The sequence below is a fragment of the Macrotis lagotis genome, chromosome X (assembly GCF_037893015.1).
Source record: "Macrotis lagotis isolate mMagLag1 chromosome X, bilby.v1.9.chrom.fasta, whole genome shotgun sequence".
NCBI lineage: Eukaryota > Metazoa > Chordata > Mammalia > Peramelemorphia > Peramelidae > Macrotis > Macrotis lagotis.
The window spans coordinates 693,104,742-693,125,196 of NC_133666.1; the positions used below are offsets into that span (position 1 = coordinate 693,104,742).

The following is a 20,455-nucleotide window of genomic DNA, read 5'->3' on the forward strand; positions in this document are numbered from 1 at the left end:
TCTAGCTGGCCTCTTGCCTTTGTCCCTTCCCCTCTTTGAGGTTCTCTCCAACCACATCTCCCTTGGAGCTATGCCCTCCAGGTCCTCCCCCTGGACTTCTGGCCTTCAAGGTCCCTAATGATCTGGTATCTATGTCTCACACACTGAAGGTGAAGGTCAGTAGTTGTCCTTTTCCGTCTTTGTATCTGTGGGTCTCAGTACAAAGTCCTGCCCTCTTGTTGGAACTTCATGGATACTTACCGAATGGATCTGCTCATTTTAGGAACCTTGTTCCTGTTTTCACAGTCATCCTTTCAAGCTTGCTAGACCAAAAAGCTCTCTGGAGCCCCAAGTTCTACACTCTTCCAGATGTTTACCCCTATGCCCTGATGGCATGCTCTCTCCTTCCTAGATTCCCCCTGGTATTCTATGCCACTACGAGCCAATTCAACAAACATTTCTTAGGTCTACAGCAACAAATACAGAAACCAAACAATCCTTCCCTTCAAGGAGTTTACATTCTGTTAAGGAGAAGGGAACTGCATAACTACTGAGATATGGAAGGCTCTGTTCCGCTCAGCGTAGAGACTGGTTCAGTAAAATTCAGCAATATTATTCTCAATATCGTACTAGAACAGGTGAATTATAACAATAAGACAGGAAAAAGAAATTGAAGGAGCTTGAGAATATAAAATAAACTCACATAAATCATCAACAAAATTCAGTAAGAGATTATATTCTGCATGATTTCTAGATATAATTGATATCACATTTCTAGTCTTTTCAATGAGTGGGGGAGAGATGGAGAAAATTCAGAATTGAAAATTTTTTAAAAGAATGTTAAAGGGGCAGCTAGGTGACATAGTGGATAAAGCACCGGCCTTGGAGTCAGGAGTACCTGGGTTCAAATCCGGTCTCAGACACTTAATAATGACCTAGCTGTGTGGCCCTGGGCAAGCCACTTAACCCCATTTGCCTTGCAAAAACCTAAAAAAAACCAAATAAAGATCTAACCAATTGGAGAAATATTAATTGCTCATGGATAGGCTTAACCAAAAATAAAAATGACAATGCTATCTAAATTATTTACTTATTCAGTATCATGTCAAACTACCAAAGAATTATTTTAAAGAGCTAGAGAAAAAAATGGCAAAATTTTGGCAAAATTTTTCCAGAGGAAAAAAGGTCAAGAATACAAAGGAAAAAAATGAAAACAAAAAGTCATGTAAATAATGCTAAGATTTTAAACTAATATATAAAACAGTAATAATCATCATCACAACAATCTAGTGCTGGATAAGAAATAAGAGTGGTGGGTGGATCAATGGAATAGATAAGGCACACAATATGCAGAAGGAATAATCACAGTAACTTAAAGAGTTTTGTAAACCCATATATTCAAATTACTTAAGCAAAAACTAACTATTTGACCAAAACTGCTGGGAAAACTGGAAAACAGGTCAAGCAGAAACTAACAAAAGACCAACATCTCACACCATATACATATCATATAACAAGAGAAACTCAAAATGAGTTCATGACTTAAACATAAAAATTAGTATCATCAGCAAATTAGGGAGACTTAGAAAAAATTATCAGATAGATCTAAGAATAGAGAAGAATTTATGACCAAACATGAGATAGAATATCATTGTAAGTAAAATGGTTAATTTTGATTACATGAAATTAAAACTTTTGCAGAAACAAAACCAATGCAGTTAAATTAGAAAGAAAGCAGGACACTGGAAGAAAAAAAACTTACAGCCAATTTGTCTCATAAAGGTCTCATTTCTCAAATATATAGGGACTTGAGTCAAATTTCTTTAAAAAAAAAAGAGCATTCCTCAATTGATAAATAGTGAAAGGGCAGTTTTTAGAAGAAACGGTTTGCTATTAGAAGAAATCAAAGTTATCAATAATCACATAAAAATGTTCTAAATAAAAAAATATTCTAAATCATTATTGATTAGAGAAATGCAAATTAAGACAATTCTGAGACACCACTTTAGACCTATCAGATTGGCTAACATGACAGAAAATGGAAAATGACAAATGGAGGATGTGGAAAAACAGACACTAATGCATTGTTAATGGAGCTGTAAACTGATTTTACCATTCTGGAAAACAATTTGGAACTATAACCAAAGGGCTATAAAACTGCATTTCTTTTGATCCAGCAATATTACTAGGTCTATACCTCAAAGAGATCAAAGTAAAAGAAAAGAACTTGTATGTATAAAAATATTGCAAGGGTTGTAAACGAAGGGGATGCTTTTCAATTGGGGAATCGTTGAGCAAACTGTCACACATAATTGTGACAAAAATACATAAGATGTGAGGAACCTCTCTTGCTCTCTCTCTTCATATATATAAAAGACATGTGGTAATTGGACTAAGAGTTGGATTTAGAATTATCCTGGATGAAAGCAGGCTGGATGGATTTTAGGAAATTAAAACATCCTTTAAGGGCGGATAGGTGGCACAGTGGATAGAGCACCAGCCCTGGAGTCAGGAGGACCTAAGTTTAAATCCAGCCTCAGACACTTAATAATGACCTAGCTGTGTGGCCTTGGGCAAGCCACTTAACCCCATTGTCTTACAAAAAAACCTTTAAAAAAAAAAAAAGGAAATCTACTTTAGTGAATTTACTAGAGATGGTAAAATTCATACCTATGGCTTTTCATGTTAAGGACTAGCAACAAGTTGGAAGTTCAAAGATTGAAAAATCAATAAAAAGTAACTTCCAAACAGCGAATGTTTTCCCAATGAGTATGATTGCTATCTTGACTGGCAAAGGGATTCAATTTGTTCTGTTTGGTTCCTAAGGACAGAACCAGGAATCATAGTGAGCATCTGCAAAGAGGAATATTGAGGTTTGCTATTAGAAAACACTTTCCAACAATTAAAACTTTTCTAAGAAGAAAAAATTGCTGGGGAAGGAGGGGGGAGAGCACCTCACTAGAGGCCAATTAAAACAGATGGGAAGAAACTCCCACCTATCAATGTGTCAAAGATGACCAAAGAGGCAGTCTAGGGAGGCTGTGGAAAGAGCAGGAAAGATTCCTAGTCAGGAATGCATAGAGGTCTAGACAGCCCCAGTTGGAAACTGCATGAAACTTCTGGAAAAATAAAACCCTAGGCCAGAGCTCTGTTCCAGAAAAATCCAGTTATAAATGGGCTTAACATGCTTTTTGGGGTCCTCAAAGGTCTATCAAACACAATAAAGGACCTCCCTTTCAACTGACTTCCCAGATTTATGTTTGCATATACATGCACAATTATTAACTATAGTTAATAATGTTATAGAGTGCTTCACAGCCCATCCTGGACAGTGTGCAGATGCTTATGCTCCTCTTACAAAAGGTGAAATCAAGGCTTCTGCAGCTTGAAGCCCTGTGCGTTCTTATGTGAGTCCAGTGCCCTTTTAGAGAGAGCTGTTGCTCTGCTGAGTTTTACATGCCAGGTATTTTCCAGTTAACCCTGATCCTCAACACCAACCTTCTATAACCTGGCCTGATGACAAAGACAAGAAAAGCCGAAAGAACGAGCCCCAGCAGCAACACAATGGCCGCAATGCACCAGCTCTACCAAGCGAAGATGGGCTGTTGGTCTCTGCTCCTCATACCTGAGATTGATTTCTGACGGCTGGGTGTGTAGTTTCCATTTACAGAATAATCATCCTAAATTACATTATTCTGGTTCTACTTTCTTTGCACTGCATTAGTTCATGTTAATCTAATCATGTTTCTCTGATGTTTTCAGTCTTCTAGCACCTTTGCCAACTTGAGTTGAAAAAAACCCTTAGTTGTTTTATTAATAGTTCAAAAATCTCCTTTTTAATGATATGGAACACCTGTTCCATAGGGCTCTTGCTTGTTTGAATTTCTGCATTTGTTCTTTGACCTCCTGTCATCCCTCCATGACACCATCTCTGCATATGACTTGAAGTCCTGAATCTAAAACCAACAACAAGCCCTCCCCCTGTCATCTTCCAGGGCCCTAAGCTGTGTATGCATTAGTCCATGCCCCTAATATATTATCACTGCATGAATGAATACATACAGCACTTCCAAACAGCTCCTTTCCACCAGGCACTGATGGAACTAGAGGAGGGGGTGAGGGGAAGAACATTTCTTAAGCACCTCTTAGGTACAAGCTTGTGTCAAAGGCTTCTCTTGATTCTCACAAAGATAATCTCAGAAGGGAGGTAGGTGGTGCTCCTGACTCCATTTTACATTTGAGGAAACTGAGGATAAGAGAAGAGATAGGTCCAGAGAAGTCAGGGTGAGGCTGTAAGGAAACCTTCAGCAAAGGCCTCCCTCTTGGAAGAAAAAATGTGGGGGACACTGGCTGGTGACCTTCCCCATACATTAGCATCTTCAGACCTGGCAGAAGAAAGCCTTGTAACCACACACTTGAAATAACAAGAAAAATTATCCACACAAAATGCTCTTACCTATTGCTCTGAGAAAATAATTCTAAGTATTAAACTACAAAAGGTCATTTTTTGTTTTTTACTTTTAAAGGCAGTGAAGGCAAAATTTATGAAAAACAAAATTCTGTGAAGCCTCTCTGTCAAAGGAAGACCTTATTTGTGACTTTCTGGTTCCTTTTCCAATTTAACCTACATCATGCACAAGGCATGAGATCATCTGAAGAGCAGTCTGAACACCCTCTTCAACTGCCTGCCCTTCTTTGTTCAGGAGGGCCCTGCCACCAGTGCTGGTTGCCAGAGCTGGTCCCTGTGCTCTCCTCCTGGTGCACGGGAGAGGCTCCCAGCAGAGGGGAGGCCACCTGCTTGGTCCCCTTAACACGTGCTCCTCCAATCCCCACTGCCCAAGCTGCTAGGTCAGTGACCCCAAGTCAGGTCAGGAAACCAATTCAGGATGCACAAAAGTGTGCAGAAGGGGCCTTGGTGGTAAGGAGTGGCTGTGACCACATCTGGTCACAGGGCCTCTAGACATTAAGTGGCTGTGATTGGAGCAGCTTTCTGATACTATGTCTCAGAGGGCTAAAATCCACCTTTGACCCTCTGCCTTCAGAGGGGTTCTCTGATAGGGGCTTCTAAATCCTGGAAAATAGCTCTGAGGCACGATAAATGGCTTCTTCTTGACCCCATTTTGTTTTCAAGTCTTCTTTCCAATCCCACCTTTCTTGTCTCCCCCATCTTAATGGTCATTGGGTTAAAGAGGAAACAGTTGAGTTCTGTTCTCATTCTAGCCAGAAGGTCCCTGAGTATTATCACCAATCCCATTTTATAGTTGGAGAAACTGAGGCTTAATGTCAGAAGGTTCTGCCCTTGGATTCAGGCTCTGTTCTAACTACACCGTCTTCCCAGAACTGACAGGATGGAAAGGGATTTTTTTAAAAAATACTTTTGTATTGATAGCATTTGGTTTTGTATCATCTACAGCATTTCTGGGCATCAAGGTGGTATAACAGAATTCCAGGCTCACCTTTCCGAGTTCAAATTCAGCCTCAGACACTTCCATGCTGGGTGACCCTGGTCAAGTCCCTTCACCCTGTCTGCCTCAGTTCCATTCTTTGTAAAAGGAGCTGGAGAAGGAACTGACAAACACTTCCAGTGTCTCTGCCAAGAAAACCCCCCAATGGGGTCATGGAGAGTTGAACATGATTGAAAAATAACTGAATACCATATCCTCTCCCTTTCAGAGAGCCATTCCTTATAACCAAGAATTAAAAAAAACCAAAATAGTGTTATGGGAAACAATGCTACGCCCTCAAGTCTGGCATTTCTGAGGGCTCCTACCGCTGAGTGAGAAAATCCTTTCACATCCTAACCTGAAGAGTGCTCTAGCTATGGACCAAGGGATCCCTCCCCCCACCTTTTACAAAGACTTCTGACAAATCTCCAATAACGCACCTGAAAACATTTTCAAGAATCAAACAAGCCCCTGGGAGCAGGGGCTTCTGGCCCTGCAGTAAAGCCTGCCTTCCCTAGGAGTGTTCCCCAGGAAGAGTAGGAGCTCTTGCACAGTTGGGTCAAAATGGCTTTTGTTTTCTTGGCAAAGAGTCCGAGTTTCACAATTGCTTCTCATTCTTTCATTCACCTATTTACTCGCTCCCACAGTTCAGAATTCAGAAATGCCTCCGGTTGGTCAGTCTCTTACCTGGCTTGAGCCCCGCGCTCCTCCCGCAGCAGCTGGGGAAGCCTGCTCCTGGCCTAGCCCCACTTCCTCCTGGGGAGCTCTCCCAGTTCTTGTTGCTTCCTCCACTTCCTGCTCTCCTCTCTCTTCTGCCTTCTCTTTCTTAAGGACTCCTGAAGACAGAGGATCTCTGGCTGCACAGTCTGCCACTAGCTCACAACACTCTGGCTCTTCCCTATCACCCATGGGGTCAGTGTCTTGAGGGCAATTTTCCACATGAGTTCTCTGTGGTTCTAGAGGCAAAGTCCGTCCCAGGGAGCTCGAAGTTTCAAGTTTTGCACCTGGAATAACTCTTGGCTCCAACTCCTCAGGAAGTTCCGGGGAGACACTTAGTGGAAGTTTGGTGCACAGCTCCTGGGCCCCTGCAGCCATGGGGGCGTCAAGATGGACTGGCTGCGTCTCTACGCCAGAGGACAGCATGAGGACTGTGATGGTTGCTGGGGTCCAGTTTATCTATTCAGATGGTTCACCCTAGTACAGACCAAAAAAGGGGGAAAACACAGTGAAGAAAGACCCAAAAGTTAAACAATGAAAGAGAAGAAATCCCCACAGTATCATTAGTTATCCCCAGCATGGATAGCCATCCTAAGTATTTGAGAGAGGGAAACGCCACGTAAGCTACAGGATGAAGGAAGGCAGCTGTGGGATCTCAATCCAAAAGACCTCTTGCCCTCCATTCAAATATGAAGGCCAACAAACACAGAACAGAGTATTATCGTCATGGAATTTAGAAGCAAAAGGAACCTCTGAAATCAACTTGCCCAGAGATGCCATCTTTGAGATGAAGCAACTGAGATCCAGAGAGCTTAAGGCATGTGACCAAGGTGACGCAAAATGACTAAACACTCACCCCAGAACTCCTTGTTTCTGAGACAGACCCAGTCTCTACGACCATGGCAGGCACAAGCCACCTGAAGCTGGGGTTTCAAGTCATGTTCTACTGTGGAGATACCTTTCAGGAGTACGAATTCATCTTTATATCTAGCACTTTAAGATTCACAAGGCACTTTGCAGATGTCTGATGCTCCCAACAACCTCTTAAAGCAGCTACTTTATTATCCCCATTTCAGAGATGAGCAAACCGGGGTTCAGAAAGGAAAAGTTACTTGCCCAGGGCCACTAAGCTAGTAAGCTAATAAGGAGGCTGGATCTCTTCCCAGTAATCAAAACCCAAACCTCTAATCAAGCAACCCACTGTTCTGCCTCCTGGGAAGGCGACTGAGAAGGTGGCATATGTCCACAGAATGGTAACCAGGGTGGAAAGGGCTCTGAGATCATGCCGAATGAGACAGGCTGAAGCCATGAGGGACGTTTAGGCTGGAGAAGAAAAGACTTGGGAGAGAGATCTGTCCTGCTCTGCCTGGCTCCAGAGGGGCAATGGTACAAGCAGCCAAGAGCCCGTTTCTAGCTGGAAGTCAGGAAACATCTGCCCAGCAGAGGAGGACCTCCAAAGGAGCAGAGGGTGCTTCCTCCCCCCAACAAAGGCCGTTCCCTTACTGGTCATGGTGGAGACCAAAGTCTGATGCAGGAGTGGTCAGGATCAGAGCCCAGCATGGTGTGCCCTTATCAGTGAGTTTAAATACCCCAGGTATTCATGGTCTGATCAGCCACAGTCAGACAAGCTGACTTCTTAGATAAGGATGGACAAGAACCACCCAACTGGCTATGAGCCTTAGTGCTTCAGCAGCAAAGCACAGACAACACTATTTGGAGACACTACCTCACAGTTTAATTGACATGTGAGCAACTTTTAATTGATTTCCTTACTGGCTGAGCTAATTGCCTTTTCCAGGAAAAGTGACCTGTCCAGGGACAGTGCTGGACTAGGTCCTCATGACCACTCTACCATACTTCCTCTGGCTACATTTGAGAATGCCAGTTACTTCTGAGGGTTGGATGGCCCCAGTGAGTCCTTTTCAATTCCTTATTTCCTGTGATTCTATGAAAACCACCTCTGATTATATCGAGTCGTCCTGTGGAAAACAGATGCTACTTGTTCTCCCTGGCACTAAATTCTAGACTATCTGTGGTGCCCCAGGTGAGGGGAGTGCCCGAAAAACTTTGCCATATTGTGCAGCAACAAAAAACATTCCAAAGGAAAAAAGCAAGAGTTCAAAATGGCTGTCAGATGAGATTTTGCAAAGAGCAAAGATCAAAGAGATAGGGAAAAGATAGGATCAACTGAATGCTTGCTTGCCAGGTTCTTGTCCTTTGTTATCAAAAAAGATCAAAATGCTATCACTAGGTTTGAAACAAACGCCATTGTCTCAGACTGTGACTGCTCAGATAAATATTAACAAGTTGGACACAAGTAGTTCATGTGAACACCTGGGCTGAGTCCTCTAAACTTAGGGATGTCAGGTTTCCTTTAAGTTGCTTCCATTCTGCCTTCCTCATAGAGCGCAGCCCCCTCACTGATGCAGGCACACCATGCTGGGCTGTCCTGTGCCAGGGTCTCCCAGGCTGGACAGTCCATTCTAAAGTGCTTCAATGAGACCTTCTGGGAGTCTCGGTATTGCTTCTTCTGACCCCCTTGGGAGCGCTTCCCCTGTGAGAGTTCTCAATAAAATAGCTTTTTTGCAAACTCTCTGTAGTAATTGTGGAATGCCTGGTAATTTAGCTCGAGAAAGGATCCCAGTGTCTGGGATCTTCTCCTGCCAGGTGAGCTATAGAATCTTCCTAAGACAATTTAAATGGAAGCAACTGGTAGACTGTCCAGATGTCACACAGCAATGAGGTCAGCACAAGGGCTCTGTAAACCTTCTGTCCCAGTCTTTCTTTCAGAGCCTCCCAAATACTGAGCTAGCTCTGGCAATGTGAGTGTCCACTTCAATGTCAATGTGAACCTCCATGGGACATTGCCAAGGGAAGTAAACTTGTCCACAGTCTTCAAAACTTCTCCATTTGCTATAATCAATGGCTCCAGAAATGGATGGTGTGGTGCTGGCTAATGGAGCACTTGGGTTTTCTTGGTGTTCAATGTTAGACCAAAATGAGCACAGGCAGCAAAGAATTGCACCACACCTTGCTGCATCTCAGCTTCAGAGGCTGCACTGAGGCATAATCATCTGCACCAACCAACACCATCTCTACTTTGGTCTTGGCTTTTAGCTTTCCAAGATAAAGAATTTGCTATCAATGTTGGTAGCTGATCTTGAGGTCATGTTCATCCTCATTGAAGGCATTTGATAACATGGCTGAAAAGATCATGTTAAAAAGAATGGGACCAATGGCACAGCCTTGTTTTACTCCATTGGTGACCAGGAAATCTCAAGAGCATCATCCACTATCCAGAACCCAGGCAAGCACGCTGTCATGAGACTAACACTGATGAACTTCTCCCACAACCACATTTTGACATAATTTTCCATAAACCCTCATGACTGATAGTATTAAAGGCCTTGATCTGCTCTACAAATGTTGTATTCTGTTTCGTTTCTGGCTTCAAAGAACAATACAAAGAAACATCTTAAAAAATCTCTTTATAATCACTGGTGATAGTTTCTGTTCTAGAGCTAGACATCTTGGAGAAAGAAGTCAAGTAGGCCTTAGGAAGCACAGTTAACAATCAGACTAGTTGAGGGATAGAATTCCAGCTGAACTATTTAACACCCTAAAAGTGAGGTGGTTAAAGTGCCACACTCAAATTGCCAACAAATCTGGAAAACAGTGAGCATGATTTGGAAAAGACCAGTTTATATTCTAATGCTAAAGAAGGGCAACAGCCAAGACTGTTCAAAGTACTGAGCAATTGCCTTGATTTCACATGCCTGCAAAGTTAGGCTTCAGATTCTGCAAGCTAGGTTTCAGCAACATGTAAACTGAGAATTACCAGAAGAGCAGGCAGGTTTTTGAAGCAGAGGAACCAGAAACAAAACTGCCAACACTGAATGGATTATGGAGAAAATGAGGGAGTTCTGGAAAAAACATTTGCTTCACTAAAGCCTTTGACTGTGTGGATCACAAGAAAATGTGGCAAGGCCTCAAAGAGATGGAAGCACCAGATCATCTTGCCTGCCTCCTGAGGACCAGTATGTGGGTCAAGAACTAAAGCAAACATGGAACAACTGATTGGTTGAAGATTGGAAAAGAAGTATGAGGCTGTCTGCTGTCATCTTATTTATTTCTCTTATATGCAGAGAACAGCATGAGAAATGCCAGGCTGGATAAATCCAAAACTGGAAAGGAATTAAGAAGTCTCTTGATGAGGATGAAAGAGGTGGGTGTAAAAGCCGGCTTGAAGCTTATCATATATATATATGGTGGCTAGGTGGTACAGTGGATAGATCACTGGCAATGGAGTCAGGACTACCTGAGTTCAAATCCAGCCTCAGATACCTAGATACCTCAGAATGACCTAGCCGTGTAGCCTTGGGCAAGCCGCTTAACCCCATTTGCCTGGCAAAAAAAAAGAAAAAGAACTAAACCAAACGTGGAACAACTGATGATAGTTTCTGTTCTAGAGCCAGACATCCTGGAGAAGGAAGGCAAGTGGGCCTTAGGAAGCACAGTTAACAATCAGACTAGTTGAGGGATAGCATTCCAGTTGAACTATTTAACACCCTAACCTCATGTAGGGGACACAAAGGAGATTTCTTGTCTCCTTCCCTACATCTTGTGAAATAGTCCAAGCAGCTGGCAATGGAATGGCCACTCATTAGCCCCAAAGGTGGCCCTTTCAGTGATCCAGGCTCAGTGGCTCCTCCTCCACCCCAAAAGTGGGTTCCCTTCTTTCCCAGCAGGTCTATCTCAATCCCTCCAGTAAAATCCAGGCCCTGTTCCCCAATACACAAGGGGGTTTGGCTTCAGCAACTTCTGTAGAGAGGGATCCCTCTCCTTTCTCTCCCAGGTTACACTCAGCTTCCTGTCCAAACTCTTCTTCCTTTCCAATCTTCCCACATGATCTTGGGCAAGAAGCTGCCCCAAAAGCCTAGGACATTTTATTATAAACCGAGGGGGCTGCTGAGAACCTCTGGCTCAGGGTTTAAATCTATGATCCTGCAATACCATCTTTTCTGAGAGGTACTCAACTTCATTCTCTGCCTTCTCTTAATTTCAGTGAGCCCCTTGAGGATCCTACCCTGAGAGAGGGCAGCAGTCAGGGAGCCCAAAGGACAAAGGGGAGATCCAAGAGGATGGCTAACCTAAGGGATGAGGGAATGAGGGAAAGGGGGATTAGCAGGAAATACCTATCACTTTGTATGCAGGCTAGAAATCAAACACTCCCTCCTCTCTCCCTAGGCAGGACAGGATAGAAAACAGCTATCCCTTCATCAGGGGTGGGGAGGAGACAGTCTTGTCTTTTCTACTTCTGGCTCCTTTTGTGAGTTATCCCAGGAAATGGGGGGGGGGGGGGGAGAGAACAGAAGGGATGCTATTTAGAGACTCAGAGGGTTTTTCAGAGAGACAAGAGTCAATAGGTAACACTGACCTGTGACCAAACTGTACAAAAGGACCTGAGGTCAAATTAAGAGAGTCCTTTGAGCTAGCACTTCTACTGAGATAAATGCTGGGTGACTGTGAAAATAAAGAACTGAAAAATAAGTTAAAAAATGAAAAGAAAAACAAAGTCCCTTGGCCAGCAAGGGACCCATTTGAAGAAGGTGTAAGCTGAAGCAAATTGGGAGGTAGGCAACCCTGTCTGGGTGTGGGAGGGGGTACCTGGAGACTGATTTGGCCTAGAATCGCCCTGGGATAGTTGTCTGTGTCCCTGAAGCCTAACCCTACTTCACTGGCTTCTACTTGGCCCCAGAAGGCAGAACTTGGAGCCATGGAGTTAGTAACAGAGAAGTGCTGCAAGAAAAATGTCCTCATGGAGTCTGGTGAGGTGGCTGCCTTGCAAAGCAGTGGGCACCTGCCCTCCCTGGAGGGCTCCAAGCAGAGCCTGCTGGGGAAGGAAGGGGCTTCTTCTGGAGTCCCTGACTTGCTTCGGCTCTGGTCCGGCTCTGCCCAGCTCAAGCTGGCTTCCTTTGCATGGTCTTTTAGCCTAACTCCAGAGCGGCATCTACTGCAGGCTTTGCCGTGCCAAATCCTCAGGCCAGCAAACAGCCCAGGCTCAGGCCCCAACATTGGCTGCTGAGGGGGTTTACGGCTTCTTCAAGAAGAACAATGAAGGGGGTGGTTAGGTGGTGCAGTGGATAAAGCACTGGCCCTGGAGTCAGGAGGACCTGGGTTCAAATCCGGTCTCAGACACTTAATAATGACCTAGCTGTGTGGCCTTGGGTAAGACACTTAACCCCATTTGCCTTGCAAAGAAACCCCACCCCCCAAAAAAAACACCTAAAAAAAAAAAGAACAATGCAGAGAGAACGGGCACTCTCCCAAGCTGCTTCTAGCAGTTCAGATCCATTGGAGGTAAGTGGTCTCAGTTGGCCAGGGGGAACTTGTGAAGATTCAGTAAATCCAGGAAAATCATGGGGGGGGGGGGGCACAAGAGGGGAAGGAGAACTACAGATCCCAGCCCCTCAGACCTACAGAGGATCTGCTGCTGAAGAAGAGGCCTCCCATCTCAGTAGGATATGTATGTCCAACTGCTGTCCTTTCCCCAGACCAGGCAAACCTCCACATATGAGAAGACTGTAAAAGGGTTTTCAGAGGGCCATTGTTACTTCTAGAAAATGCCCACTAAGTGCTATCTAAGCCTCTTTCCCCTAAAGGGTCTGCCTGGACAGACTCCTTACTACCACTGCTGCTAACTCCCCAGCCTCCCAAACAGACAAACCCTATAGACAAGCTGGCCTTTCTTCTTTTGCATCTGTACTCCCACTGGAGTCAGGATGCCTGGATTCAAATTCTGACCCTGCCATTTTAAAATCAGAGAATTCTGAACTGAAAGAGAAGGGCAACTTGTCTAAAAGCCTCATGAAGAAGGTGGAGCCCAGGTTCATAGAATTTAAGGCCAAAAAAGGAATATAGGGATGGTCTCATCCATCACCTTGCTTTTATAGGTCAGGAAACTGAAGCTCACGGAATAACCATGTCAGAGCACAGGCTGTTGGTAGCTGAGCCTATATTTGATCCTAGAACTCAAGAGTCCAAAGCCCATACTCTTTTTCCTGGATTACGCAAGCCTGGCAAACCACCCCTTCCCCAGGACTTCATCCCCCACCCAAACTCAGCTTCAGTTTCCTTACCAGCAGAATGGGGCTAACACCCAAGGGCAACAAGAGCCACTAGGCAGAAGCAAGCTACAGCACTACAGCATATTACCACTGTGACAAGTGTCAAAAAAGCAGATGTAGACGAAATGTTTTCCAACACTAAAGGCTGGTCATGAGGCAAGTTGGCCCAGCCTCAGTGATGTAAGCCCCCCCCCCCCCCGCATGAAAAGTTTAAAGTTCAACAGGAAGGCACCAAGACCAAAGGAGCAGGTCTCTATGGAAAGCTTGTGGAAAGGCAGCCAAAGAAGTTCCCAATGTTGGGAACCACTCTAATGAGATCACATACCCAATGACTTAGTTCAATAAAACATGAACTACCCATAACCCATGGCAGAGTAGGCAAGTCATGGTTTATAGGATAAAGCATTGAGTCTTGCCTTAGACTCATACAAGCTGCATGATCCTGGGGCAACCTCTCTGTACCTCAGTTCCCTCATCTATAAGAGGAGAATAAGGCCATCTATCTACACACAAGGTTGTTGTGAGGATCAAAAACATTCTAAAGATGAAATGACAATATACTTCGTAAGCATTGGACATTATGCAAGTGAAAACAATTATAACTTGGAAATTTTGTAATTGTCCATCAAAATTTGTGAATGTCACATCAAAATCGAGGCAAAGCATTTGATTATTTAATCATGCAACATCATTCACTCAAACCCTGCCCAAAGGCATTTCCAGATGAAAGCAACACAACCTCAAACCTCAAAGTTATCATTGTTATTAAGTCTGAGAAACTTGAAATTGGAAAGGCTGTTTATAAGTCATCTTTTCTGGCTATTAAAATAAGTCAGATTCTTATTATATATACATATAATAAAGCTAAGGGACAGAATCTATAAGGTCAATTACTCTGGATCACACAAGTTGAAAAGCAAATTCTCTTGGAGAAACTTGAAACTGTTAAAAAGCAGAATCTGTTAATCTTTCTCTTGGATGCCCCAGCAGTTTTGTTCAGGGCCATCCCCACTCTCCTCTGGGAGTGCCCTCAGTGGTGCCAGGAGTCCCAGGTCTCCACTTAGGGTTTCACCCCTTATTCTGCAAGGCCCCAGATGTTGGATCTGGAGTCCAGGGCCTACAGTGTGGCTCTGGTCCCCAGTCTCACTTCCTTTCTATCTGTCTCATCCTGGGTCAATCCTCTCCTCTTTCTGGGCCTTTGCTTCTCTCTCAGTAAATTGAGGGTGTCACTAAGGGTCCTACTGCTCTACATCAGGGAGCCTTCAATTTGCTCTTTCCTCTTCTTGCTCCTTTACTACAAAGTGGCCTCATCTGATCATTCCTTCCTGCCTCTAAGCTTTCTTCCTTACATGGTCAGACACTATATCCAGGTGGGGCCTCCAGCAACCCCAACCACCTGGAATGTAGCCAGGAACATCTGGGGGGCAGCTCAGTGCAGTGGGCAGAGTTCTCTGAGATCTAGTGCCAAAAGCTCTGCTTTGCTCACTATGGTCATAATTACCTAAACACCAAGTCATGACTATGAACCATCTTAAGGTTAATCATTGACTTCAGGGTTAGATGTTTTAATGACTGCTGAAGGCAGGTTTAATGAGGAAGAAAGAGTACCAGAAGACAGAGCCAACTGCTTAGCTGGGGGCTAGGAACACCAAGTTTCTAGATCAAAAGTCACAGAAGAGTAACCACATTCTATACCCTATTCGTATGTTCCCCTTTTATTAGTCTATTATGTCTACAATTCAATGAAATGCCCTTCAAGGAGAACTTAGGGCCCTTACTGTGCACCAGCTTCTTCTCTCAAAGACCTAGCATTGGAGTCAGACCTGAGAAGCTAGGTTCAAGTCCCAGCTCATGGGACATCATGGTATCAGCTAAGATTCCATTCTTTTCACTACTCCTAATTCCTACCCTTCTATCTCCTGCCTCGACCTGGGCATTGGCTGACACTGATCTCTCCTCCCCTCTGCCTCCAGAAATTACTATTTTCTTTCAAAGGTTAATGACAATCAAGCTTTTTTCTCCTTTAGGAAACCTTCCCCTCAATAGACAGTGCCTCTTATCCTCCCTATTATATCTGTGAACATATATGTTGTAAGCAGCCAGTTGGCTCAGTGGATAGAGTATCTGGCTTGGAGTTAGGAATTCTCACTTTTCTGAGTTCAAATCCAGCCTGAGACACCTATTAGCTGTGTGACCTTGGGTAAGTCACCTCACTCAGCATGCCTCAGTTTCCCCATATGTAAAAAGAGCTTGAGAGGGACAATGGCAAATTTCTCCAACATCTCTACCAAAAAACCCAAATAGGATGATGCTGAGTAAATTATTGAAATGATGGAACAGCAGGAAAAAAAATTGCCTATATGAATGAGATAATTAAGACATGCTTTCCCCTTAAAGAGATTATTAGATTATAGGAGTGATCAGACAAGCTCATAAATAAAATACATTATTTGCAAACTGGTACCCTAAAGAGGAGTACAAAGTGCTATGAGATAAATGAGAGATGAAAGTCACTTCCAATCTATTGGCCCTCTCTCTTCCTATTTAATTTCCATTTGTTTCTTAATAAAGTTCAATGTGAAGGCCTATTTTTCCTGTAAGCCATTCCTGCTCCCAGCAGAAATGATCTCATACGTCATTCTGCCTCTGACTCTCACTGATCACACAATAAATGTTGTGTCTAAAGCCATCTATGCTTGATGACTTGTGATTCTGCTCTGGGAGAGCAGGGACATGCCCTACTCTCTGGATCTCTTAGCACCTCAAAATGAGAGTCATGGGCCCCACACAGGCATTTCATAAACATTCACTGTATGGCTAAATGAACTGCAGCTCCCGAGGGGCTCTTGTTGCCAGAGACAATCTCTGTTGAGGACTGGGCTTCTCTTCTAACCAAGCCACTGATGCAAGAGAAGGGTCAGAAGCCTCAGGTGTCTCCTCTGTATAATGGGAGAATCCCCTGCAGGCCTCAGAGTTGCTGCTGAGAGGTTCCAAGATTCAGTCCATCAGACAATTGGAAGGATGCTCTCAATAGCAACCCTTTTCCCTTCAGGCTAACTATCCCTCCCTGAGGGTCTCATCTTCCATGATTTGAAATTATGGGAAAAGACTAGGCATTTACCAAGCTCCCACTGTATCGGGTCAAGGGCTTTTACAGTCTCTAGGGATTATCTGTGCTGCCTATTAGGTTGTAAACCCCTTGAAGGGAGGACCGATCCCGTCTTCTCTAAACTCTGACCCTTGGGAGGCTGTTCTGCGGCTCTCTCCACTTCCACTTGATCCTAACAGGGGTTACTTAGAATCACCTCCTAGAAGTGGAGGTTCTGGTGATGCCCAGGAGGCTCAGAGCTGCCCAAGCTGTTGAGGCCCCAGAATTCTCTCCCTGGACTTTGGGGGAGGAGAGCTCAATAACCAAAGTGCTCCAGGATCAGAGGGTGGTCCACAGGAGCCCAGGGACAAAAACAGGCAGCAGATGGAGTCTGCTGGGCCTTGCTCAAGAGCTGTCAAAATGGTCCCAACTTTATGCTGTAGGCTGCAAAGGAACTGTCACCCCATTTCACAAACCCTCGAAGGAGAGGCCATGATCAGAAATGGCCCTAAAATTCTGGCAAGAATCCCTATACTCCTGGAGCTACTGTAACAGTGAACAAGGTAAAAGACAACAGTGAAAAACAATCAACAACTGTATTAACTCTCCTTCCATTTGACTTGGGGGGGGGGGGGTTTAGGCCAAGCTAGTCTTCACACCTTGATAAAATAGGTCTTTCCATAAGAAACTGTTCAATTAGAATGGAAGCTCCTTGAGGGCAGTACCCCACGGGTAGTCTGGGGAACCCAGTGCCTGGAGAACAGTAAGGGTCAGAGCTAGTAATGTGGACTGACTGACCAACTACCTGAGTTTGGTTCTCTGGTCCAAAGTATGAAATGAGGCAAACCTGGCAAATAGATTATCAGTTGGGGTAAATTAACTTCTTGTCTGAAAACATCTGGAGCAGAAGGTCAGAAACTTTGTTCCAGACTCCTCATAAAGTTTTGAAACGCATAAAAGGATTATGAAGTTATCAATTACACTAAAATATTTTTTTAAAATGCCAAGTTCAAAGACCCCAGTTATGAATCCAGATCTAGGAGAAAATTCATAAATCTCCTCTTGTCATTATTCTGTCCTCTCTCTCCTCTTCTCCCCCCAGTCCAAACCCTTAGCTACTGATGGATTCCTTCCCAAAAAGCTAAGAGCATTTTAAGGCTACCAGAGGCATGGAAGTGTGAACTCAAATCGGGTCTCTGGGACATGCCATTCAACTAAAGGGAATTCTAAGCCAATCACAGACTTTCAGAGCAGTGCCTCAAGCCACTCTCTAAAACAGTAAAAGGGTGCTGACCTGCAAACCCAAAGGAAGTTTCTACATCAGGATCCTCCCTGAAAGGAGAGATTCTGTTTACAGAATTTTGTAGTAAAGCTTAGATGGACCAGGTACAGCAATTGAGGTAATTTTTATAAATTTTCTATAATTTAATCCTATCTATGTAAATATATTTTAAATGCAAATAATTACAAGGGGGATATTCTAATTTGATTTTGAAATACAAAATTCTCTCCTACTTTCTTTGCCTTACAGTTAAAGGACAATGAACTCTTTGAATGTGTTTTTTAAATTCAGAGTCTTCTAGGGTTAAGATTTCCAAGGTGGTTTCCTCACAATGACTGCCAGGATCCCTAAGATTCTTTGCCACCTTTTATAGGTGAAAAGGAGAGTCTGTATGGGAAGGATTTTTTAGAATGGGTCAAGAGCACAGGCCTTGGAGTGAATCAGGAGCTCTGAGGTGTCCCCCCCCCTCAAAATGAATATTGCCTTCCTCCTGCCACTCTGGCCTCCTCTCCCTCGAGCTTGACTCTCAGGCCTCCAAAATCCTGACATTCTAAGTGCAGGTCTTTCCTTTTGGGAGTATACTGGAGAAGGACAGAACAAGGCTAGAAGTAATAACCTCCAGGTTTGCACACTAAGTAAACTAAGAATCCACTTCACTCAGCTGGGTCAAGAATGGAAGGTTCTTTCCCTCTGGGTATCAAAATAATAAGTTTGTAGGAGGAAGAAGTAAAAAAAAGAGTCAATGACTACTTCAACACAAGCAGCCTGTTTGATGGTGCCTATTAAAAGTGTGCAAAACATCCACTTTTACTGCAAATCTTTAAGTAGGAGGGGTGGCTAGGTGGCGCAGTGGATAGAACACTGGCCTTGGAGTCAGGAGTTCAAATCAAGCCTCAGACTCGGAATGATGACCTAGCTGTGTGGCCTTGGGCAAGTCACTTAACCCCACTGCCTTGCCAAAAAACCGAAGTTCTCCACAATGAACAGCAGCTGTCAAGCTCAGCAGGACAAACAGGCTCACAGAGGACGTGTGGCGCTGGAGATATTCTCACTTGATCTCCCCTCCAAGAAAGGGACTATTTCCCAAAGCTTTGGATGAGGCAACTGGGAGGAGAGACCCAGGTCTTCAGAGGCAGAACTGGGACAAGGGCCTTTCCTGGGCTTTGGGAAGGAAAACTTCAACCCAGAGGAGCTGGGGACAACCTCTCCACAAGAAACATTCTAGAAATCTCCAACCAAAGAGGGGCCATCTCGCTCTTGGTGCACCCTGGGAAGAAAGGGGGCTAAAAGAATGAAAATGCAGCGATGAGAGGGTGGTGGTGGTGGGATGCTGCGGGGAACCGGTGGGAGGCGGGATTGTTTCCGCCTCCCTCTAGGGGAGGGGGAAGGGGGAGCTCGCTTTTTCTTGCCGGGCCTTTTCAACCCAAAAGATCCCAGGGATCCCGAGTTTGAGCTAGAAGGACCTTAAAGACTTATCGAGGCCAACCTCCTGGCTTCACAGAAGAGGCAACTGAGACCAAAGGCGCGATGTGGCCAAGGTCGCCCCCCTTCCACCGTGAAAAGACAAAGGACACTGGGGAATGGGCCCTCTCTCCCCTTAGGAGGGGGAAGAGAGAAGTCTCCTCACTTTCCTCAAGGACAGAAGGGAACCAGCTTCTTTCTCGTGGCCTGGGAGGGAGGACAGGAAAGGCCGAGGTGGCTGGACAAAGCTCCTCAAAGAGGAGGTGGCAGAGACCCCCCTCAGAACGGGGTGCCTCCTCTCGGGAGGAGAAAAAGCAGTCCTGGTGGCAGACGCTCCCCCCCCAGCATTCGTGAAGAAAATGGGGCTCCCCGGCCCCCACATCCGGGGGACCAGAGGGCAGGGCTGGGACCCGGCTCCTTCCCTCTACGGGGGGGGGGGGGCTGTCGGGGACATCGGCGAGGCGGAGGGGGCTGGGGCCCGCACCCCGGGGGGGCGGGACGCGGCCCTTCCCCTGCGGGCCTTGGGGTCTCTGGGCCCGCCCGGGGCTGCGAGGGGCGGGGAGGCCGCTCTCCGCGCGGCGGATCTGCGCCCAGGGCAGCCCGTGGCGGGGCCTGGGAAGGGGCTCGAGGACCCGGGGGGCTGCAGATGTGGGGGTTCTCTGGGGCGCGGGGGGGAGGGGAGGGGCGGGAAGGGCCGGCGCGCGGGAGGCCGCTCCCCGCCCGGGGCCCCGGGCCCAGCCCCCGCCCGGGGCCGCCGCCGCCGCCTCTACCTGAGCCTCGCGAGGGACGGAGCGCGGGAGAGCCGGGCCGCCCTGGCCGCCGCCCCGGAGCCGCCGCCGCCGCCGCTTCTCCCGGGTCACCCGCACTTCCCCATCCGGGACCCGCGGCGGGCTGCCCGGCCGCGCACGCGCGCTCGGCCTGGCCCGCGCCAGCCACGCGGGCTCTTCCGCGCCCCTCCGCCCCGCCCCCCGGGCCCGCCGCGGCCCCGCCCCCGGCTGTTCCTGCCGCTCGGGCCCTCCCCCCGCCGCGCCGCCCCGCTCCCGCCCGGGCCCGGGCCCCGCCCACATCTGGGGCCGCCCCGCCCCCGCAGCCCCCAGGGCGCGGGCGGGGTGATGACACTCACCTTGACCTTGGGGCCCAAAGCCCCTCCCTGCCCTCCCCCTGGGCGAGATCAGGGAACCCCGGGACCCCTCCCCGGAGGACACCCCCATTTGAGCTCCGCGCTGCCCCCGCCTCGGCCCGCTCTTTCCCTCCCGGACTGGCGCTCGGGCGCCGGCAAACAGAAGGCGCTCAATGATTGCTGCCGGCCTGGTCCGTCTCCGGAGTGCACCCCCGGCTCAGGGCCCGCGGGCTCGCC

General features: G+C 46.2%; 1 protein-coding gene across 2 annotated transcripts in view; it reads right to left on the reverse strand.

The window, feature by feature from the left end:
• Positions 1 to 19,954, reverse strand: part of PRR14L (proline rich 14 like) — a 52,208-nt gene extending 32,254 nt beyond the window's left edge. The window contains exons 1-2 of one of the 2 annotated variants that reach the window (XM_074206412.1): positions 19,869 to 19,954; positions 6,111 to 6,617 (exon numbers count right to left, since the gene is read on the reverse strand). In XM_074206412.1, the coding sequence (XP_074062513.1) occupies positions 6,111 to 6,566 (456 nt within the window). In that variant the 5' untranslated portion in view covers positions 6,567 to 6,617; positions 19,869 to 19,954. The other variant, XM_074206413.1, reaches the window with a different exon arrangement.
• Positions 19,955 to 20,455: the final 501 nt, after the last annotated feature.